An 18,402-nucleotide genomic window follows, 5' to 3' on the forward strand; every position below is an offset into this window, starting at 1 on the left:
TGTGTTTGGACATTGGGGGACCTGGTGGTAACGTTTGTGACATGTGTTTTAGCATTTGAGAAAAACTGTAACTCAGTGTTGCAGAATCACAGTGATTCATTAAAAACGTCTGCAGAAGTTGCAAACTTATGATTCACGTCATAAGTTATGATACACTGCTCTCCCCTACATAAGCTGCTTCTATAGATTAAAAGTATCAGCAATACTGGCCATACATTTACTTGGTATCACATCTATCCCACAATCTGCAGTACTGCACACACTAAGATCACAGTGGACAGATTCTGTCTCTATGCTGGGAACGTCTGTGTTTCCCGGGATCAGCTGTTGCAGATTGTTGGTGCATGGAGGGCTGGGGCCTCTTCTGCCCCCCCAACAGAGACCACGTAGGTAGTCGGAGGCTGTAAGACAGCGGAGGATGACAGGATTCAACCAGAGAAGCTGCTTCATTATAAAGTCTGTGGTTTATAACTGAAATCTATGATACACATAAACACCCGTCCATGCACTTAAGTAGTGAGTGAGTATTCACTCCAGTGATGACCTGTGAGAAAGAAACTGCACACACAGCGATCGGGCGTTATCAGTGACCATAAGATTATTATTGCCAAACAAGGACCTGCAGCTCGAGCAGGCTGAAGAAATCCTTTAATGCTGATGCAGGCTTCACAGTGTAGAAACGAGAACTCTAAGAAACAAAAGAGCAGAAGTCATGTATGAAACACAACACAGTTAACATGTGAAGCACTTAAAAGAAAACACAAATAAAACACTTCAAGTGAGGTGTGGCGATTTAAACATTGCCTGTACTGCTCAGCAGTTGTAATGGCATCAAGAATATCTGCACATAGTTCATAATTACAATTAGAATGAACATTTCTTTCACTAAACTCAAAGTCACTCATTGTAGAGCGACATCACTATTTTAACGCAGATAGGTCCAAATACAGGATGGTGGGTCACCCACCCTCCTGCTCCAACATGGTAGGAAAATTATACGGTAGAAAATGTTCATATTCATAACAATGTGAAATTTCTGCTTTAAATACTTTTATATATGTTTTTAAAATGGTCCCTCCACCCACTTTTAGTCCTTTTTCAGACATTGAAATCGGAGGAAATGTTCCAAAAATGTGCTGATTTGAAAGTGAATGATGCCGATCTTTGTTTCCATAGCACAGATTTGTCTGAGATAGGGCTGCCACAAACGATTATTTTGATAGTCGACTAGTCACCGATTATTTATGCGATTAGTCGACTAATCAGATCATCATCCACTGGACGTAAAACTACAGCTTATTGCACCAGCAGCATCTGCTCTTATATAACTATCATTAGCTTACAGCTTTAAGCTTTTAAGGTGCTAACTAAAAATAAAGACAAGATGATAGTTTATTAATTTTAATGAAATTTGCAGATTGTTTCGGTAAGTTTAATAAACTCCTTGCTATCTAAAATATAACAGGACACCGGAGTATATTCTCCAGCATCTCACACTTCTGATAATCAGCTGTCTGCTTGACGTTTATTCAGCTGTGTAAAAACTATAACTTTAATCTCAGCCAAACCGATTTACTCAGGAACAAATAAAATACTAAAAAAAGCCAAACAATAACATTTTAAGTTATCTAAGTGACTCATATATCATGTTTAACCTGAGTAGGAAAGACGGCGGTGGGTTTGAAAACGATTTGCCGGGAGTCCGGTGTTCTCACGGCGCTAGTGACCTAGCCCCCGGCTAGCTATCGAGCTAGTGGGTAACAGACGTCTCCGAAAACGTCGGAGCGCTTTTGAAAATATGCGGTGTCCTGATAAACTGAGCAGATATTTGAGGTTTACACAGCTACATTCTCGCCTGAAAATATGTTAAACGTTTATTTTGTGACCCAGAAAGAATAATAAGAGTAATATTAAAACTAACTAGCTGCCGCCATTGTTGGAAACTGAGCTGGGCCGCGCTATGAATTCTGGGACACAGCTGTCTTCTTCTTCTTCGGGGTTTAACGGCAGCTGGCATCCTTGTACATGCAGTGCTGCCATCTTCTGTTTCAGTCCGTTATTACACTCTTAAATCCTGCTACTTATTCCTGCGTCTTTTGTGATCTTACAAAGCTTCAAACGACGCGTCGACTATTAAATTTGTCGTCGACGATTTTGATAGTCGACAAATCGTGGCAGCCCTAGTCTGAGACATCATCGAGTCTCAGCCTGTGCCTCTAAGGAGCGTCCAGCGTCCGGTTCATTGTTCATTTCTATCATAATGCACGCACTGGGGTTAAATATTGAATAACAATGTTCTTCCAACTTACGTTCTTCCCACAGAGTTCAGACTCAATACTGTTAATAACAGACAATCATAGGGTCCTGCTGCCCACACTGTTATAGTTCTTACAGAAATACAGGCTGAAACATACAGATAGGAGCAGCTAAGAGAAGAAGAAATGTGCTGAAACTGTCAGAAAGGACATTTATTTGTTTCCACTTTACATGTGAGCAGCACAGCAAACACAGTGAAGCCAGTTAACCTCAAAGTGCACCAGTCACAGTGGACACGGAACAAAGCTTCGACTTTCATTACATTCATTACCATCAAACTCTGTTGTGATTTAACATTTACTTCAGCCTCCTTTAAATTTGATTCATGTGACATCAGGACAACATTCCAGGGAGAAGCGATCGAGCGGCGTCCCCCCGGTGTTTTATCCCACATCTCGTACTCAACGTTTCTTTCAGCCCAGAAACGTTCATGTGATCATCGAAGATTTAAGCGTCAGCATCAAAATAAAAAAGAGTCAGATTTCAACAAACTCCTAAGAATTTCAGGGACCTGTACAACCGTAACAATTTTCAGGAAGAATCTTTCATGGTTTCATCAAATATGCTAAAGTCAGTCCAACATAAACTGGTCAGTTCTGAGGAAGCTCTGTGATTTCATATGGAATGGCTGGGGCTCGAGTATCACATCCAAGGTTGTGTCAGATAAGGAAGAGAAGTGGAATACAGCAGGACACCTGCAGCCTGGTGATACAGGAGCAATAAAAACGGCACACAGTGCTATTAATGATCACCAGCAGTTATCAAACTGAAGCTAGACACCCGGATGTTTCTTTCACAGCACATAACAACATTTTAGACTGCTACAGTTTCAGTTATGCACGGTGAGGTTTGTCGCACACCTAGATCACACAGCCTTATACAAACAGGAAGAGGCGTGCTCAGCTCCACCTTCTCTGAGGCTACCCTGTAAATGCCACACGTGCCTCACAAGGAAAGATCTCAGCTGCCACACTGAGAGTGGTGAAGGCAAACGTCCAGCCTGGCTCCAGTGGCTAGTGCAGGTTGGGATACTTCACGCAGAATCTGTCAAAGGCATCATATATGGCCTGTCTGGAAAGGAAACAGGTAAGGTTAACATAGCAAAGCTGTCCATGACAAACAAATCATATACATAAAAATGATGAAATACTGTGAGGGTGGCCCAACTCTAACATCAGGTTAACCAGACAACAGCCACAGTTTAACGAACATTCTCAGACATGTTAAACCGTCCACAGCCAGAGTTATCTGTCTATATGTACCACGCCTGAACCAGGAAGTGCAGCTGTGACACTTCTACAAACAACTTCAGCTCCTCTGAACAATTTCTAGATTTTTCTTTGAATTTGACGTCATATTTGGTACAGTGGAGACATCATTCAGGCATTGACATCTAGTCTAAATTCATATTCATAATGAAGGACGCTCTGGTCCATAATGCTCATTGCATTGTTACTAGTGTCAACTTTCTGCTGTAAAACAGCAACGTTTCAAAACTAGAGCTTGTAGAATAGAGCAGATAAATATGGATTGTGTGTTGCCAGCGAAGTATTCTCAGATTTTGCATGTTTTTGTGTGAGTATAGTTTAATTAGGCATAAATGAGAAACTTAAAAAACACCTTTTGGATCATTTTCAACACTATAAGTTTACCTGAATATATTCTGTTTAAATAGGTATGCACTGATGTGTCCTCCTCTCAGATATCTGACTTCACAGCCTGGCCAGATCTCCTGCAGACTCAGGACTCCTGTTCGGGGCACATACGCATCCTCTTTGGCCTGGACGACAACGATGAGACTGGTATCTACAGGAACTGCAGCAGAGAGGGAAACACAGGGACATCTACACAACATTCTTTCACTTTTGTGCAAAACACATGCAAATCTTATCTGCCAGAAGAGGGTGGTAGACACAGCAGGAACAGTGAGCTGTTAAACATTACTGAAGATCAGCTGGGTCCTCTGCAGTGACCTGTGCCTCCTCTCACCTCACAGCTTCTTGTATAAGCCAGGACGAAGCTCATCCTATTTCCCTCACAGTGTTCTAGCTTCACAATGACAATCCTGGAGAATGATTACAATCCCTGTGTTGTTCATTCAGCAGCAGAACTGATCTTCTGTGCCTTTTGATGGTGTATCAGTATCAAACATTCAATAAATCCTTTGTTCCTTGTATTGTACGTAATCTTCATCTTGCTTGTTTTTGTTTTTTGTTTTGTTTTCAGAGACAAAAGAGCCCGTAAGGAACTGTCTACATACGGCCCAAGGAGCGAGGACACAGGTCTCTATTTTAGCAATGAGCAGAAAACTGACACTTCCTGTGTAAAAGCAGATTAAACAAAGGCTCTACAGGTGCGAAAAAGACGGTGCCGAGTTTCTCTGATCTGAGGAGAACGTCGTTTTTCATGAGCTTGTTGCGAGTCTCTTAATTCTTTCCACACTTGGCTGATATTCCTTCTATACGGTTTCAATTTTACAAGCCAACGGCTTCGTGGTGTCATTGTCCATCTTTCTGTTTTGGCGTCAGTTGTCTCACTCATTGTGCCATGCTCCAGTATCCACACTTTAATGGCAACAAACAAACCAGTATGACCATCACGACCTTCAATTCATCAAACGTCAGCAGCCAACGCTTTTATCACAGCATCAGCTCTTTAGTATCACCGCCAACAACCAAGCATCACACGCCAACTGTAACGACACCACCTGCAACCTTATTGGTCAAAACCATTTCTGACGGCTGTGATGTGCTGCTGACAACAACCGTATACATTTGTGTTATATACTGGCATGTGTAGAATATACTTGTATATATATTTTGTAACTTTGTAATATGTTGTATTATCCAGTTACTGTTCTTCATGTCTGGGAGCAACTCTGACCACAGGGATTAATTCAGTGTTGTGATTCTTCGCTTGTTCTTCTTTAAGCAGAGGTGTAATCATTCACTGCAGCCCTCACCAGAGAAGTTGGCCATGTGTGTGCACTCATCCATCACTCCCTTCATGAAACTTATAGATTCTTTGTGTAAAGATGGACGACAACATTCGGCGGGATCCGTCCTTCTCCCGTGTGCGTTATATCCACCAAGAGCTCTGAGGAGACAGAAAAAATGACCATGTAAAAACGGTTTTACGTCCCTTAATAATGAAACATTCTCACTGGGGATAAGACTTGCTTATTCTTATTCCATTATCGATATCACTTTCACAGCTTCATTGCATCCTTCGGTCAAATGTTTGTGGCTGTGGAACCTGCCTGCAGAAGCTTGGCACACTTAATCAAGTTATTATTTTCCCCACTGTATACTGCAGTGCACTGTATACTGCAGTGCACTGTATACTGCAGTGTATACTATAGTGCACTGTATACTATAGTGCACTGTATACTATAGTGCACTGTATACTATAATGCACTGTATACTATAATGCACTGTATACTGTAGTGTATACTATAGTGCACTGTATACTATAGTGCACTGTATACTATAATGCACTGTATACTGTAGTGTATACTATAGTGCACTGTATACTATAGTGCACTGTATACTGTAGTGTATACTATAGTGCACTGTATACTATAATGCACTGTATACTGTAGTGTATACTATAGTGCACTGTATACTATAGTGCACTGTATACTATAGTGCACTGTATACTATAGTGCACTGTATACTGTAGTGCACTGTATACTGAGTGCACTGTATACTTATGTCTAGTGCACTGTATACTGTCAGTGCACTGTATACTATAGTGCACTGTATACTATAGTGCACTGTATATTGTATGCACTGATAATATACTATATGTAGTGCACTGTATACTATAGTGTATACTATAGTGCACTGTATACTGTAGTGTATACATATGACGTAATGCACTGTATACTGTAGTGTATACTATAGTGCACTGTATACTTAGTGACTGTATACTATATGCACTGTATACTATAGTGCACTGTATACTAGTAGTGTATACTATAGTGCACTGTATATGTAGCCTGTATACTATAGGACTGTATACTATAGTGTATACTATAGTGCACTGTATACTGTAGTGTATACTGCAGTGCACTGTATACTGCAGTGACTGTATACTGCAGTGCACTGTATATGCAGTGCACTGTATACTGCAGTAGACTGTATACTTAGTGATACTTATACTATGTAGTGCACTGTATACTGTAGTGTATACTATAGTGCACGTGTAGTGCACTGTATACGTAGTGTATACTATAGTGCACTGTATACTGTAGTGTATACTATAGTGCACTGTATACTATAGGTATACTATAGCCTGTATACTATATGCCTGTATACTGCAGTGCACTGTATACTGTAGTGTATACTATAGTGCACTGTATACTGTAGTGTATACTATAGTGCACTTACTAGTGTATACTATTGTACTAAGTGCACTGTATACTATAGTGCACTGTATACTGTAGTGTATACTATAGTGCACTGTATACTATAGTGCACTGTATACTATAGTGCACTGTATACTATAGTGTATACTACAGTGCACATTTCTGACCCTTTTTCACATTTTTCTAGCAAAACCGGAAAATGGAAATGGCTCAAGACTTTTGCACGATACTGGACGTCCATGTTTGTTGATACTGTAGCCATAACAGGTTTATACTGATGGAAAATTGCATATTACTGTGCACTGTTTGAAACATGCAACAGATGCTCAACCAGATGTTCGACAGCATCGTTCTTTCAAATCAGTAGCAAGTCTTAAAACACCTGTACTCTTACAATGCAGCATTAATGTGTGATTACACACGAGTTTCCTGGTCCCACAAACACACACCTGTCATTGTTTACCAATCTCTGTGGAAATGTGAGTAAAAGCCTGAAAAAAAGTACAAATTGTTCGGCGGCAGTTCAGTTCATATAAACATTACTGAGGAAAACAGTATGCAAAGCTACGCCCACCTGTGCGGGACAGAGGCAATGCTAACCACACTCCGTTTGGAGTCAAAGACATCTCCTGGTTTAACAAATCAATTCAAAGTCCTTGCAAAGCAGTGAAAAATATGTCATCTTCTTTGTGATTCACGGTCCGTCTTACTTTCTTAGCCAAGAATCAGGCCAGCGAGCTGCCCAGCATGCATGCTGGCTGCCCCCCTCTGTCGGCGTGGAGCCTCCTGTGACTGAACTGGATCATTAAAGTCATTTAAAAAAGAAAAAGAAGCAACGTCGACTAATAACTGGACAAAATGCAAATGTTATAAAAATTCCAACGCATCAGCAGGTGTAGTGATCGAACACTCACGTTGGCAGAGTTTCGAAGCTTGCTCCAACACTGTTCCCCAGCGACAACAGATGCTCTGCTCCGTCTGTGGCCCCACCACAGTCACGTCCTCCGTCCACTCTGCTGCACTGGCTCACTGACAGTTTGTGGTCTTCAGACAGCTCGTGGAAATGCTCGTCCACATTCGTTACAAGTTTGGGACCCATCTTAAAGGAATCAGCCTACCAGCAGTGGACACGCAGCAAAAGATGTAGTCATGCATGTGTTACACGTATGACACAAGACCAAAAACACAACAAGCACAGTTTCACACTTAACTTCTTCTTTTAGTAAACAAAGAAAAATTCAATCTTTGCAAAAAACATTTTACCAGCGTATTAGTGTGTGCAGAGGGAGTGATGAAAGGAAGACACGGGTACTTTCTCCAGTCAGTTGTACTCGTACAGTTGTGAAAGTAATCCGAGTAATATTCTGTACTCCTGTGAAACTGCAGGAACACTTACCCCACAGTACTCCAGCAGCTTGATGATCTCCTCTTCATACCGTGAATTAATTGCATATTGCTTCTCCAGCTGTGTCCAGTTCACTGCTTTACTCAGCACACCCTGCACACACACACACACACACACACACACACACACACACACACACACACACACACACGCTTCAGTCATTAACTGTTCCTCCTGCTCAAGAAATGATCAAAATGCAGATAAACATACAACTTTAAAGTCTTCACCACAAATAAACTCTTGAAAGATCAATAAATGTCAGATCAACCAGACTCAGTATTAACTAGAGGTGGGGGAAAAATCGATACTGTGTAGCATCGTGATATTTTGTTTGCTAATAATGTATCGATACAGGAACAGCAGAAATCGATATTTTGTTACAAAAAAGGTTTTTGTGCTCTGACTTCAGAGCATGTTGATCCTTTTTCTGAGCAAGAATCCTGACACTGTCCAAATGTGTTTAACTGTTTTTTGGCAGCAATAAACATGACAGGTTACTTATTTTAATTTAAGACATGTTTTATTTTAATTAAGTTTAAAACTTTTTTATTTAATGTAAAATTATATTTTGTTTTAATTTACTTTCAAGTTCTTCAGTTGCTGAAGGGGCTGCATAGTTTTCATATTGCATAGTTCAGAATAGCTGTAATTGTACCAGATGGTTGCATTCAGTTAGGTTGGACTAGACTGTAATACAAACCGTTCAGTTTGTCAACAATAAAACTGAAATGAGAGAAAGACTGAGTGTGAGACTTTGATATTAGATAAAATCAATATTGATCAAGTTTACCTTTATGGACAGAATCTGAATATCGCAAAATATTTTAAAAAATTGCAATAATATCGTATCGTGTGTTAAGTATTGTGATAATATCGTATCGTGGGATGTTTGGTAATTCCCACCTCTAGTATCAACAGTCTTATCTGATTTTGATAAACTGAAACAATTTGACTCCCAGTTTCAGCTGCACTCAGACTCTGAACCATGAATTTAACACTAGTATTGGATCAGTAACAGCAGCTTTGCAGGCAGAAACAGTATGAAAGCAATAATAAGTGAATGTGTCCTTATAGATGTACAGCAGGTAGAACTGCTCCTGACCGTGGTGAACACACTGGAGGCTGTGGACCAGGACAAACAGGGAATTAGAGGGATGGGTTTGGGCCAGTTGGTCACTGCCAGTGACGCCATCTGGACACAAAGACACACAAGTGACACACTTTAGAGAGATAACACTGGGCTTGCAAGTTTCTTTCCCCAAATGAAACCAAGATGCTGCTCTGTCCCACTTTACGAACTCGGAGGCTTGTTCTGTTGAAGTGGAAGCTTCCCCACCCCCAACATGAGCCCATTGGGTGGGGGACGTACTCTTTAACTTAAACTTAGATTCTCTCTCAAAGGTTCTATTAGGAAATGTAACAAAACCTGGAAATCATGTCTCTTACTGGTGGACACCATCACTTTACTTCCTGAGACTGAAGTGAACTGAGCGAGGCTACATCATAAAGTTTGGTGTTTTTTTATTTGATCTTATTTTTACTTCATTTATTTTTTTCCTTTTGTTTAGTTTGGTCCTTCTTGTTATGCTTGTTGTGTGTATGGGTGTTGAGACTGGATCTCTGCAGCGTCTTGTCTCGTGTGGACCTGGTAGGGGGAGAATTCGGATGGGGGTTTGCTGTTGCTAACTTTGTATGTCGTGGCTGAAATCAATACAACAAAGTTGGAATAAGATGCTGCTCTGTCGTATAACAAGATCGACAACTAAACATTTAGTGGTAAAATGTTATTTGACAAGTTTCTTTGACTCACATATCCTCCCATAGAGATGCCCGTCATTCCCAGGGGCCAGTATCCTTCTCTCTCCAGCCAGCGAAGCAGGACTGTTGATTCCAGGATCAAAGCCCCGCCCATCACAAACAGGTCCGACACATTTTTTAGACTGGATCGTCTAAAACACTCAAATGATATCTATATTCAATTTACGATACGTTCATTTGAACTTTGAGAAAAATCGAGCCGTGAAGTCTGTTTCTATAACAACATCCAACAGCTCAGTGCGTCTCACACAGTCTCGCTTTGTCAAATGAATCAGTTTAGAAACAAACGATGCTTGAAAACGACAGCCTTGCATTTAAAATGTAAATAAAGCCAACAGGTGTTTGAATCAGCCCATAAGTCTGATTTGGAAACATCGAAGACGTTTCTGCCTCTTTTCTCCTTCTTGTTGCAAACATGAAAACTAAATGAGAATCTTTCTTGTATCACAAAGTTAAAAATCACTTTTTTTAAATCGACTAAATTTTCCAAACCAACAACCAAACTGGTTTTAATCGATCAAGTCAACTTACAGTTGGTCTCTGGGTTTTCGATAACCATGTGAAGCATCAGTCAAGGAACGTTCGTAGCAGACATTAAATAAAAACAACAACATGACACAGCTGTCTTCTAATCAGGTGACTGGATCGATTCCCAGCTCCTCTGATCTACAAGTGTCCTCGGGCAGGATCGTGAATCGATGCATCCAAGTGTGTCTGTAACAGAAGTGCTCTATGAGTATGTGTCTGAACAGGTGAACGTGGCTGGTAGTGCACTCTGTTTACAAACAGGTTATTACAGGAACTTTCCACAGCATGTTCGTCATGTGCTTGTTTCATCAGCAGCAGCGGCGACAGCCATCGTACTGGTTTGTACACTCGCTGACTGAGTTTCCATGTTTGTCGTGAGTTACTTTGAAAGAAAGTTAACAACAAACGATGTTGTTGTTGAAGACAACAGAAGGATATAATAAGGGTTCTCCAGAAGTAATGACGCCATTCCTGCCTCTTTGATCATGGGCCGAGCCATCAGGGTCCGCCGACGCCAGAAAAACTACAGGTCATAGAAACACAAGGACAGAAACAGCATTCCAAAGGTCATCATCACAGCGACATCTCCTGGATCCTACAGATTGTTGGGGTCAGTTTGACACCATTTATTTATTAAATCTTCTCGTCTGACGCGTTTCTCTGCTTCACAGTAAATCTGGACCTTGAACCAAGTCTGCTGCTCAACTTCTGAGGATTTCTTGCAGTAATGTCAAAAACACAGTAGAAGTCTTAGGTCTGAGGAATCATCTGGTCCCTAACAGCTTCTATAATTATGTAAATATGACCTCAAATGAACAACAGCACTAAACATACGACACTCTTCTCTATAAGTCAGAGGACTGGAGTTGATCTGGGGTCTGGACTGTGACGGGTCATTTCAGCTCGTCTGTTACAGACTTGCTTCTGTGGATGGGATCATTGTTCTGCTGCATGAGCCAGCTGTGGTCAGGCTTCAGCTGCTGGACACACAGCCTCACATTTCAGTTAATGTTGTGGTATACAGAGGAGTGGGTGGTCCCGGGGTCTGTGTATCGATGCAGACACAGATCATCCCCCTCCACCTTTGTGCTCACTGTAATCGGTGGAGGCAGATGTCATTAACTGATAGATCACAGTGTGTGAGAATAAACGGCTGTTTTTCCAAACAGCTGAACTCTTCTACTGGCTCACCACAAGGTTGTTGTCTCTCTCCTCTTTTGTATATTTTGTACACTAATGACTGTCGCAGCACACAGGCCAATAGGCATTTCATCAAATACGCAGATGACAGTCATTGTAAGCCTCCTTCATGGTGAAGAGGATTCCCATGGGCCTGTTGTGGAGGAGTTTGTTTCATGGTGTGATCAGTCCTTCTTAATGATTAACACCTTGAAAACCAAGGACATGGTTATAGATTTCAGGAAGTCATCCCCTCATCCTGCGCTTACAGTGGTAAATGGTGCAGCCATTGAAATGGTGGATAGTTACAAGTACTTGGGGGTTGTTCTTGATAAGACCCTGTCCTTTGAGCCACATCTTGCTGCTACAGTGAAAAAGGCCCAACAAAGACTTTTTAAGGAGGTTGAGAGGTTTTAATGTTTCATCTGAAATGATGACTCTTTTTTATAAAAGTTTTATTGAATCTGTTTTAACTTTCTGTATCATTGCTTGGTACGGTAGTATGTCCATGGATAACAAGACCAGACTTAACAATCTGGTTAAAGTGGCGGGCAAGATTTCAGGGAGGTCTCAGGTCCAGCTTGTGGACTTTTATAACAGGCAGGTGCTGAGGAAGGCCACCTCTGTCCTGTTGTGTTCAGGTCATCCTCTCTTTAACGATTTTCAACTGCTTCCATCAGGTCGTCGTTATAAAATGACTGCAGTGAAGACAAAGCGACACAAATTGTCGTTTGTACCTAGTGCTATTATCTTAATTAACAACACTAAATTGTAAGTGTTGTTGCCATTGCACATTGCACTTTTTTCAATGGAAAATCTAGGTTGTTTTATCAGGCTTATATTATATTATAGTATTTTTTTAATGAGTGTACGTGATGTGTTGGTTGTATGGTTGTTGTTTGTTTTGACATACTGCGAATCAATTTCCCATCAGGGACAATAAAGTTGCCATTGACCATTGTGTTAATCGACACCTTAATGCTCCAGACTAACAAACTGCTAAAGCCTGCGTAGTTTTTCACCCACTCAATGATAAAATGCCACGTGAGGTTTGGATCACCTCGTTTTAGAACCACGGGGACTCACTACGACATAAGCTGGGTTTCTTTGTGTCAGCTGACCCGAGGCTTCCTTCCTCTGTGTGCATTCACATGAAGGGAGTTTGACCCCTTGGATCCAGTGAGCGCTGCCTGCTGCAGTTAGTGACGTTATCAAAGCACACGGGATAGAGAACTGTAAACAACACGAACATATATAACAGTGCTGCTGCAAATAAAGACATGTGAGTCGGTCTTGCTGCAGAAAATATTAATTTTGTGATTTGATGAACACGAGCTCACGTCATATAAATTCTTTCTTTCACTGCTCGGTGCACTCTGAGAGCTGCTGAACATCAGAGCACATTGAAACGTTACAGGTTACTCTGTGTTTGGGACTCTGTCCTATAGCCTGATAATGGATGATATACTTGGTGATAAAAAGCTACTTTCTTTATATCCATGTGCTTTGTTTTACATGATTGTGGGAGGGAAGTGAACACTGCTCGTTGTTATTTCAAAGGAAAACAAGATTGTCAGTGGCCTTTACTCCAGGGGTGTCAACATACGGCCCACTTTGATCTTAGATGGTCTGGACCAGTCAAACTCCGCTTCTGTCAGTGTAAAGAAGTTACAACTACAACTGTTTTTCTACTTGATAAAGAAAAAGCTGCTGTGGCAAAGACAGAAATCCATCAGCACAACTCTGGACTTACATGGTTTTATTTTTTTGGTTTGGTATTATAAGTATTTGTTTCAGCATTATGAGTTCTGTGGCGGATGCCTGGGAGCACATTCATATTAAAATAAAGGTAAGGGTCTTACATGGTCTCCAGTCCCAGCTAAGTGGATACATACTGGTCTGTTCTTCTGCCATCTCTTAGGAACTATGAACTGGAACCTGGAACAACACAAACGATGAGAGCCGCAGGTCTACAGGCAGCATTCAAACAGCACAAGTAAATCCTCTTCAAACATTTTCAGCACAAACACAGCTTACATTTCAGCCCTAACGACTCATGTGGCTAGCTCCAAATTCAGCAAATACAACCTCAGATGGAGCAGAACATGGCACATTAAACTATATCATTAATTAGGGCTGGGCCATATCACACCATTCACGGTAATACCGGTGTAATGTTGGGCAACGATAAGAAAATGAAATATGGCGATAGAAGATGGGTAAAACACGCATGCGCAGTGCCTTTGTTTACATACCCACATGGCGGCGACGCAGAATGAGAAGAGAGAAAGCGGATCGTTGAATGAAACGATGAACCTGAACTGGTTTGTAAAAATGCTGCAGCTTCACTGGTGTGGAACTGGTTTAGCTTTCGTCCGTCAGATACACAACAAAGCACTATTTTTGGTAGCGCATGCTAGCGGGCCGTCGTTATTACCGTGTTGTTTGGAAAATACGGCGCATATACGGCCTTATGTATGAACTCTGGTTGTGTTTACTGACCTGGAAACGGTTTTATGTGCACGGTGCTCAAAAATCTGTCACATGTTTCAGTAAGACTTTGCTGAGCTACGAAGCCGCACCGCTTGATGGATTGTCGGAGCATTACGGCTGTCGTAGGCGGAGCCTCGCGGAGTGATACGTACTGTGCTTCAACATAATGTTACCTTATTGTGTGTGTGTAACCTCTTTTTAAGTTCTGTGGATGTTATACTTGGTTATGCTGAGGATGTGTCGGCCAGTTTCCACTGGAAACGCCTTTTGGTTAAACTGTCAGCGAGGAGTTTGCACTGTTACATGTTTATATAACTTTAATGCACTTAAAGCTGCTTGTTTAAGTGAAAATACATTGATGGGTTTTTTTTTGCACTAATAAAGTTGTAAAGTATTTTGTCTCGTGTCAATTATATCGTTATGGCAAGTTTTCAAATGTATATCGTGATAAATATTTTGGTCATATCGCCCTGCTCTATCTTTAATTGTTTAATAGAAATTAAGCCAAATTGCAGAAACACTCTTATTGTTTGTATAAGACTTAAGAACATTTAAAACACCAGTGCTAGTCAAAAGTTGCTACTTAAAGCAGCACAATGCAAACGTTCCTCTGTCAGGCCTCCTCTGTGGTTCGTTGGAAGTGAAGGTCTAGTATTGGAGGGTCTGGGCATCCATGCTGTTCAGGCAGTTATGAAGAGCAGCTGTTGCATTAATGACAATGCAGCAGCTTCTTGGTGTGAATCGAAGTGCACTCTGAAAACGACGCCTCCAAACGTGCTCCACTAGACTCCTAGTGTGCATATGGCTGTAGCTCAGGTGTAATTCAGGTGTGGTGTAAACAAAAACTTTGAGCACGCCCACTGTCACCAAGCAACAATAATGATCATCTCCTCTTCCAAACACAGTGATGAGTTAAAATCCAGGAATCATGAGCGACACCTTTCAAACATGAAAAAATATTTGAAAACTGTAACTGGGGAGTGCATACACCCTGGACATTAATGGAAAACCAGTTCTTGGGATTCCTGTACTGCTCAGCATCTGGGATGTAGCGACGTTTTGTGGTTCCACTGATGCAGCCGATGACTCCTGGAAAGTTCCCAAATTCATAGAACTTGTAATTAACTCAGGTTTCAACATCTGGGAAGTTTATGTTCTGTCTTCTCAATCCACAAATGGTCCTGCACACAGTGAACGACACTGCTGGTTCACCGAGCCCACATAAACCCCCAGCTTCTCTGTGGAAGGTGCCAAAAGACATAAAGTTAAGAGCACCTGCAGACTTACTGGACTTACTGGGTGAAAGACTGGGTTCCAAAATGAAGTGATCTCCACATCATTTACTTTATGCATTCGAAACGAGCTCGAAAACTGATGTCATCAAAAAGCTTCAGTGGATGACTTCTGTCAGCAATTTGTCTAGCAGACGGTTTTCATTGATCATCTCTGAGATTCTCCAAGTAACCCATGTTATTCACCAAACCACATGAACTCTGAAGTGAAACCTGCCTGGACTAGCTCTGATCTCCCTCCAGTAAACAAGCGTAGTTTAGTCAGGAATAGGCTTAGTCTGGCACTGTTTATACCGTGACTAAGGAAGCAGATTTCTGTTAGTCTGCATTGGCTGTTTAAATCTAGGACTAGCTTTAATCTCAGTCTGGGAACCCGCCCCTATAGAGCGCCTCAAGTGCTCAGGTAGAGTAGATAAGCACTAGATAAGAACCAGTCCATTTACTGCTGCTATAAACAAGAATGGGTCGCTCTCAGGAGCTCAGTGACTTCCACCAAAGCACCGTGACAGGATGTCACCTGTGCAACGAGTCGCTGCCATAGATTTCACAGTCAGCTGTTAGTGGTATTATAACAAAATGGAGGAGGATGGCTGGGTACCATTACACAGCAGGGTCAGCTTCAGCTGAATTTTTGTTAAATAAATAACGACGCTGTAATTTCTGCACATCTGAGGTTGTATTTACCTTATTTGAAAAATTGGTAAGAACAAGATGTTTTTAACCATGTGCTGATATGCAAAACCTCAGACGTGACAGAGGGTATGTGTGTCACGAGTTCAAGAAGTTTGAGGGTAACAATGCTGGAGAAAAGAAGGAAAACTAAACCGGACATTATGTTGCGTCATTTTCTTGTTCCTGTTTTTATCTCGTCTTTCTCTAGCTGGTCATTGCATGCGTCTGCCACCCTGAGCTTATTTTCCTGTAACTATAACAGAAAATATTCATTAAAAAAAAAGGTTATTCAATCAATGTTTCAAGTTTAAAACAATAACTGAATAACTTTATTTTAAAACCCCGTCTGTACGTTTGAAAGACCCTAAACCAGCATCCACTTGGCCCTCTGGACAAAGCACCGCATCAAACTCGGACACAACCCATTCTCCTGTCTATTCTTTGCCTCCTTTCATTGCAGTGGCAAACAACAGCACCTCTTGTACCTGGCCTTTACAGCCTCTTGTGGCAGGATCCCAGGAACCAAATGCTCCAGAGGAGAGATAAAGAAGCCCTCTTGGACATGACAGTCAGCAAGCTCCTCTGTCTGCACACAAACACACAAATACTAACTAATGATACAAAAACAAAACAGCACAAGAAGGAAAAGAGAGGAAATAAATGATGTACCTTGTTTATATAAACGGGATAGTCCTGAGGAACCAGAGACTTGCACTTCTCTCTGTCTCCAATTATCTTTCGAAACTCAAAGATTCTACAAAACAAACAGACGCATCAGTTTGCAGCTGAGGACGTGCTGACCTCATCCACGACCTGCTCACTGTAAGCTGGAGGTTACCACCTGATGAAGTGCGGGCGATGGCAGCTCGACCACCACTAGCTCTAGGAAATCACATGATAGGGCGGGGCCGGGTTTCACAATGACCTCACCCTGGCTGATTGTGAGCCACACCCGTTTTCACGCCTTGGCTTGTGTGATTGGGTAGAGGATCAAGAGGGGGTCCATGACCCTCTTGGGGGGTCTCACTAATTTAGAAGATCATTTAGCCTAGAACAATATAAAATAATGATAAACCAACAATTATAGAAAAAAAGCCAAGACACCTTCCTGTTCATCACTGACTGAAGAACCAACCCCAGCTGCCTTACATAAGACTGACTGATCCAGAGTTAACTTCAACTATCACTTCCTCCAAACCATCAAGTCTATTAGATTCAATTCTAAGCTGCCCAAATAAGTACTACCATTAATTAATGCTTCAGTCTTAAATATGATCAGTCTATGCCACTGATGGGCTACAAACCTTTAAGGTGGTAGTAATTAAACTGTGCATTACTCCTCCCAGCTCTCTTAGCTAATTATAGGCCAATCCTTCCTTTTAATTTCCAAAACTCTTGAAAGAGCAGCTGTGTGTCTGTAAAGCAGTTAACTGGTCATCAGCTACAGTACTGCAGAGAAACTCAGGGTTGTTCTTCAATGCGTGACGAGCAGGAAAATGCCCTAGCTGTGCAGAGGGCTGTTTGTACAGCAACAAACTCTTTTTCCAGGCTGAACCAAGATCTTCTAAATTACTAAGACACCATTTCTTCTAGAGCTTATGAGTCAGCTGCTTTACGATGTGTGTTTAAGACATAAGAGAGTCAAGTACTTGTGATTTGAGGTTTTGTTTTTGGGTCAGCATATCCAGAGTCGTACACAGTGAGGATGTAAGTCTATTAACGAGATGATCAACCTATGTGGAGGGTTTGGGTACTGTGTGGTGCACAGTACTGAAGAGCATGACAGAGGAGGAATTATGTCCTGAAACTTAGTTATAACACTTTTCAAGACATACTGTCAGCTAATGTATTCCCAAATGCTGTGTAATCCATTATTGTAACTTTAAAGAATGATTTCATCTGACCTGAGTACTAAATCAGAAAAGTCTGAGTACAGGGTGGGCCATTCATATGGATACAGCGTAACAACATGGGAATGGTTGGTGGTATTAAAGTCCTGTTTGTGGCACATTAGTGTATGTGAGGGGGCAAACTCCTCAAGATGGGCGGTGACCATGGTGGCCATTTAGAAGTCGGCCATCTTGGATACAACTTTTGTTTCTTCAATAGGAAGAGGGTCATGTGACACATCAGACTTATTGGTAATGTCACAAGAACAACAATGGTGTGCTTGGTTTCAACGTAACTTTATTCTTTCATGAGTTACTTACAAGTTTCTCTTTGTTCACAACCATCGACATGTCGAAGAGGTTAACACGTGAGGATCGAAATTGTGTTAATATCTGGTGAACGCAGTAACCGGGTCATTGCAGCAGATTTCAATGCAAGAC

General features: G+C 41.4%; 1 protein-coding gene and 1 long non-coding RNA gene across 4 annotated transcripts in view; both read right to left on the reverse strand.

Moving 5' to 3' along the window:
• Nucleotides 1-68: 68 nt before the first annotated feature.
• Nucleotides 69-1,191, reverse strand: LOC106633737. Its single transcript, XR_001337099.2, has 2 exons — nt 545-1,191; nt 69-401 (listed from the first exon to the last, which is right to left on the reverse strand). It is a non-coding gene; the product is annotated as an uncharacterized LOC106633737 (long non-coding RNA).
• A 1,262-nt stretch (nt 1,192-2,453) lies between these two features.
• The window catches only part of abhd18 (abhydrolase domain containing 18), a 23,244-nt gene continuing 7,295 nt past the window's right edge, over nt 2,454-18,402 (reverse strand). For 2 of the 3 annotated variants that reach the window (XM_042213059.1, XM_005944906.3), the window contains exons 3-14: nt 16,742-16,826; nt 16,558-16,658; nt 13,478-13,553; nt 10,875-10,959; nt 10,440-10,467; nt 9,901-10,039; nt 9,193-9,282; nt 8,082-8,183; nt 7,600-7,799; nt 5,279-5,412; nt 3,969-4,131; nt 2,454-3,387 (exon numbers count right to left, since the gene is read on the reverse strand). In XM_042213059.1, coding sequence (XP_042068993.1) covers nt 3,330-3,387; nt 3,969-4,131; nt 5,279-5,412; nt 7,600-7,799; nt 8,082-8,183; nt 9,193-9,282; nt 9,901-10,039; nt 10,440-10,467; nt 10,875-10,959; nt 13,478-13,553; nt 16,558-16,658; nt 16,742-16,826 — 1,261 coding nt within the window. In that variant the 3' untranslated portion in view covers nt 2,454-3,329. The remainder of the gene's footprint in view (nt 3,388-3,968; nt 4,132-5,278; nt 5,413-7,599; nt 7,800-8,081; nt 8,184-9,192; nt 9,283-9,900; nt 10,040-10,439; nt 10,468-10,874; nt 10,960-13,477; nt 13,554-16,557; nt 16,659-16,741; nt 16,827-18,402) is intronic. The other variant, XM_005944909.3, reaches the window with a different exon arrangement.

This window comes from Haplochromis burtoni, unplaced genomic scaffold (genome assembly GCF_018398535.1).
Source record: "Haplochromis burtoni strain Fernald_Lab_line unplaced genomic scaffold, NCSU_Asbu1 Contig_413, whole genome shotgun sequence".
Taxonomy (NCBI): Eukaryota; Metazoa; Chordata; class Actinopteri; order Cichliformes; family Cichlidae; genus Haplochromis; species Haplochromis burtoni.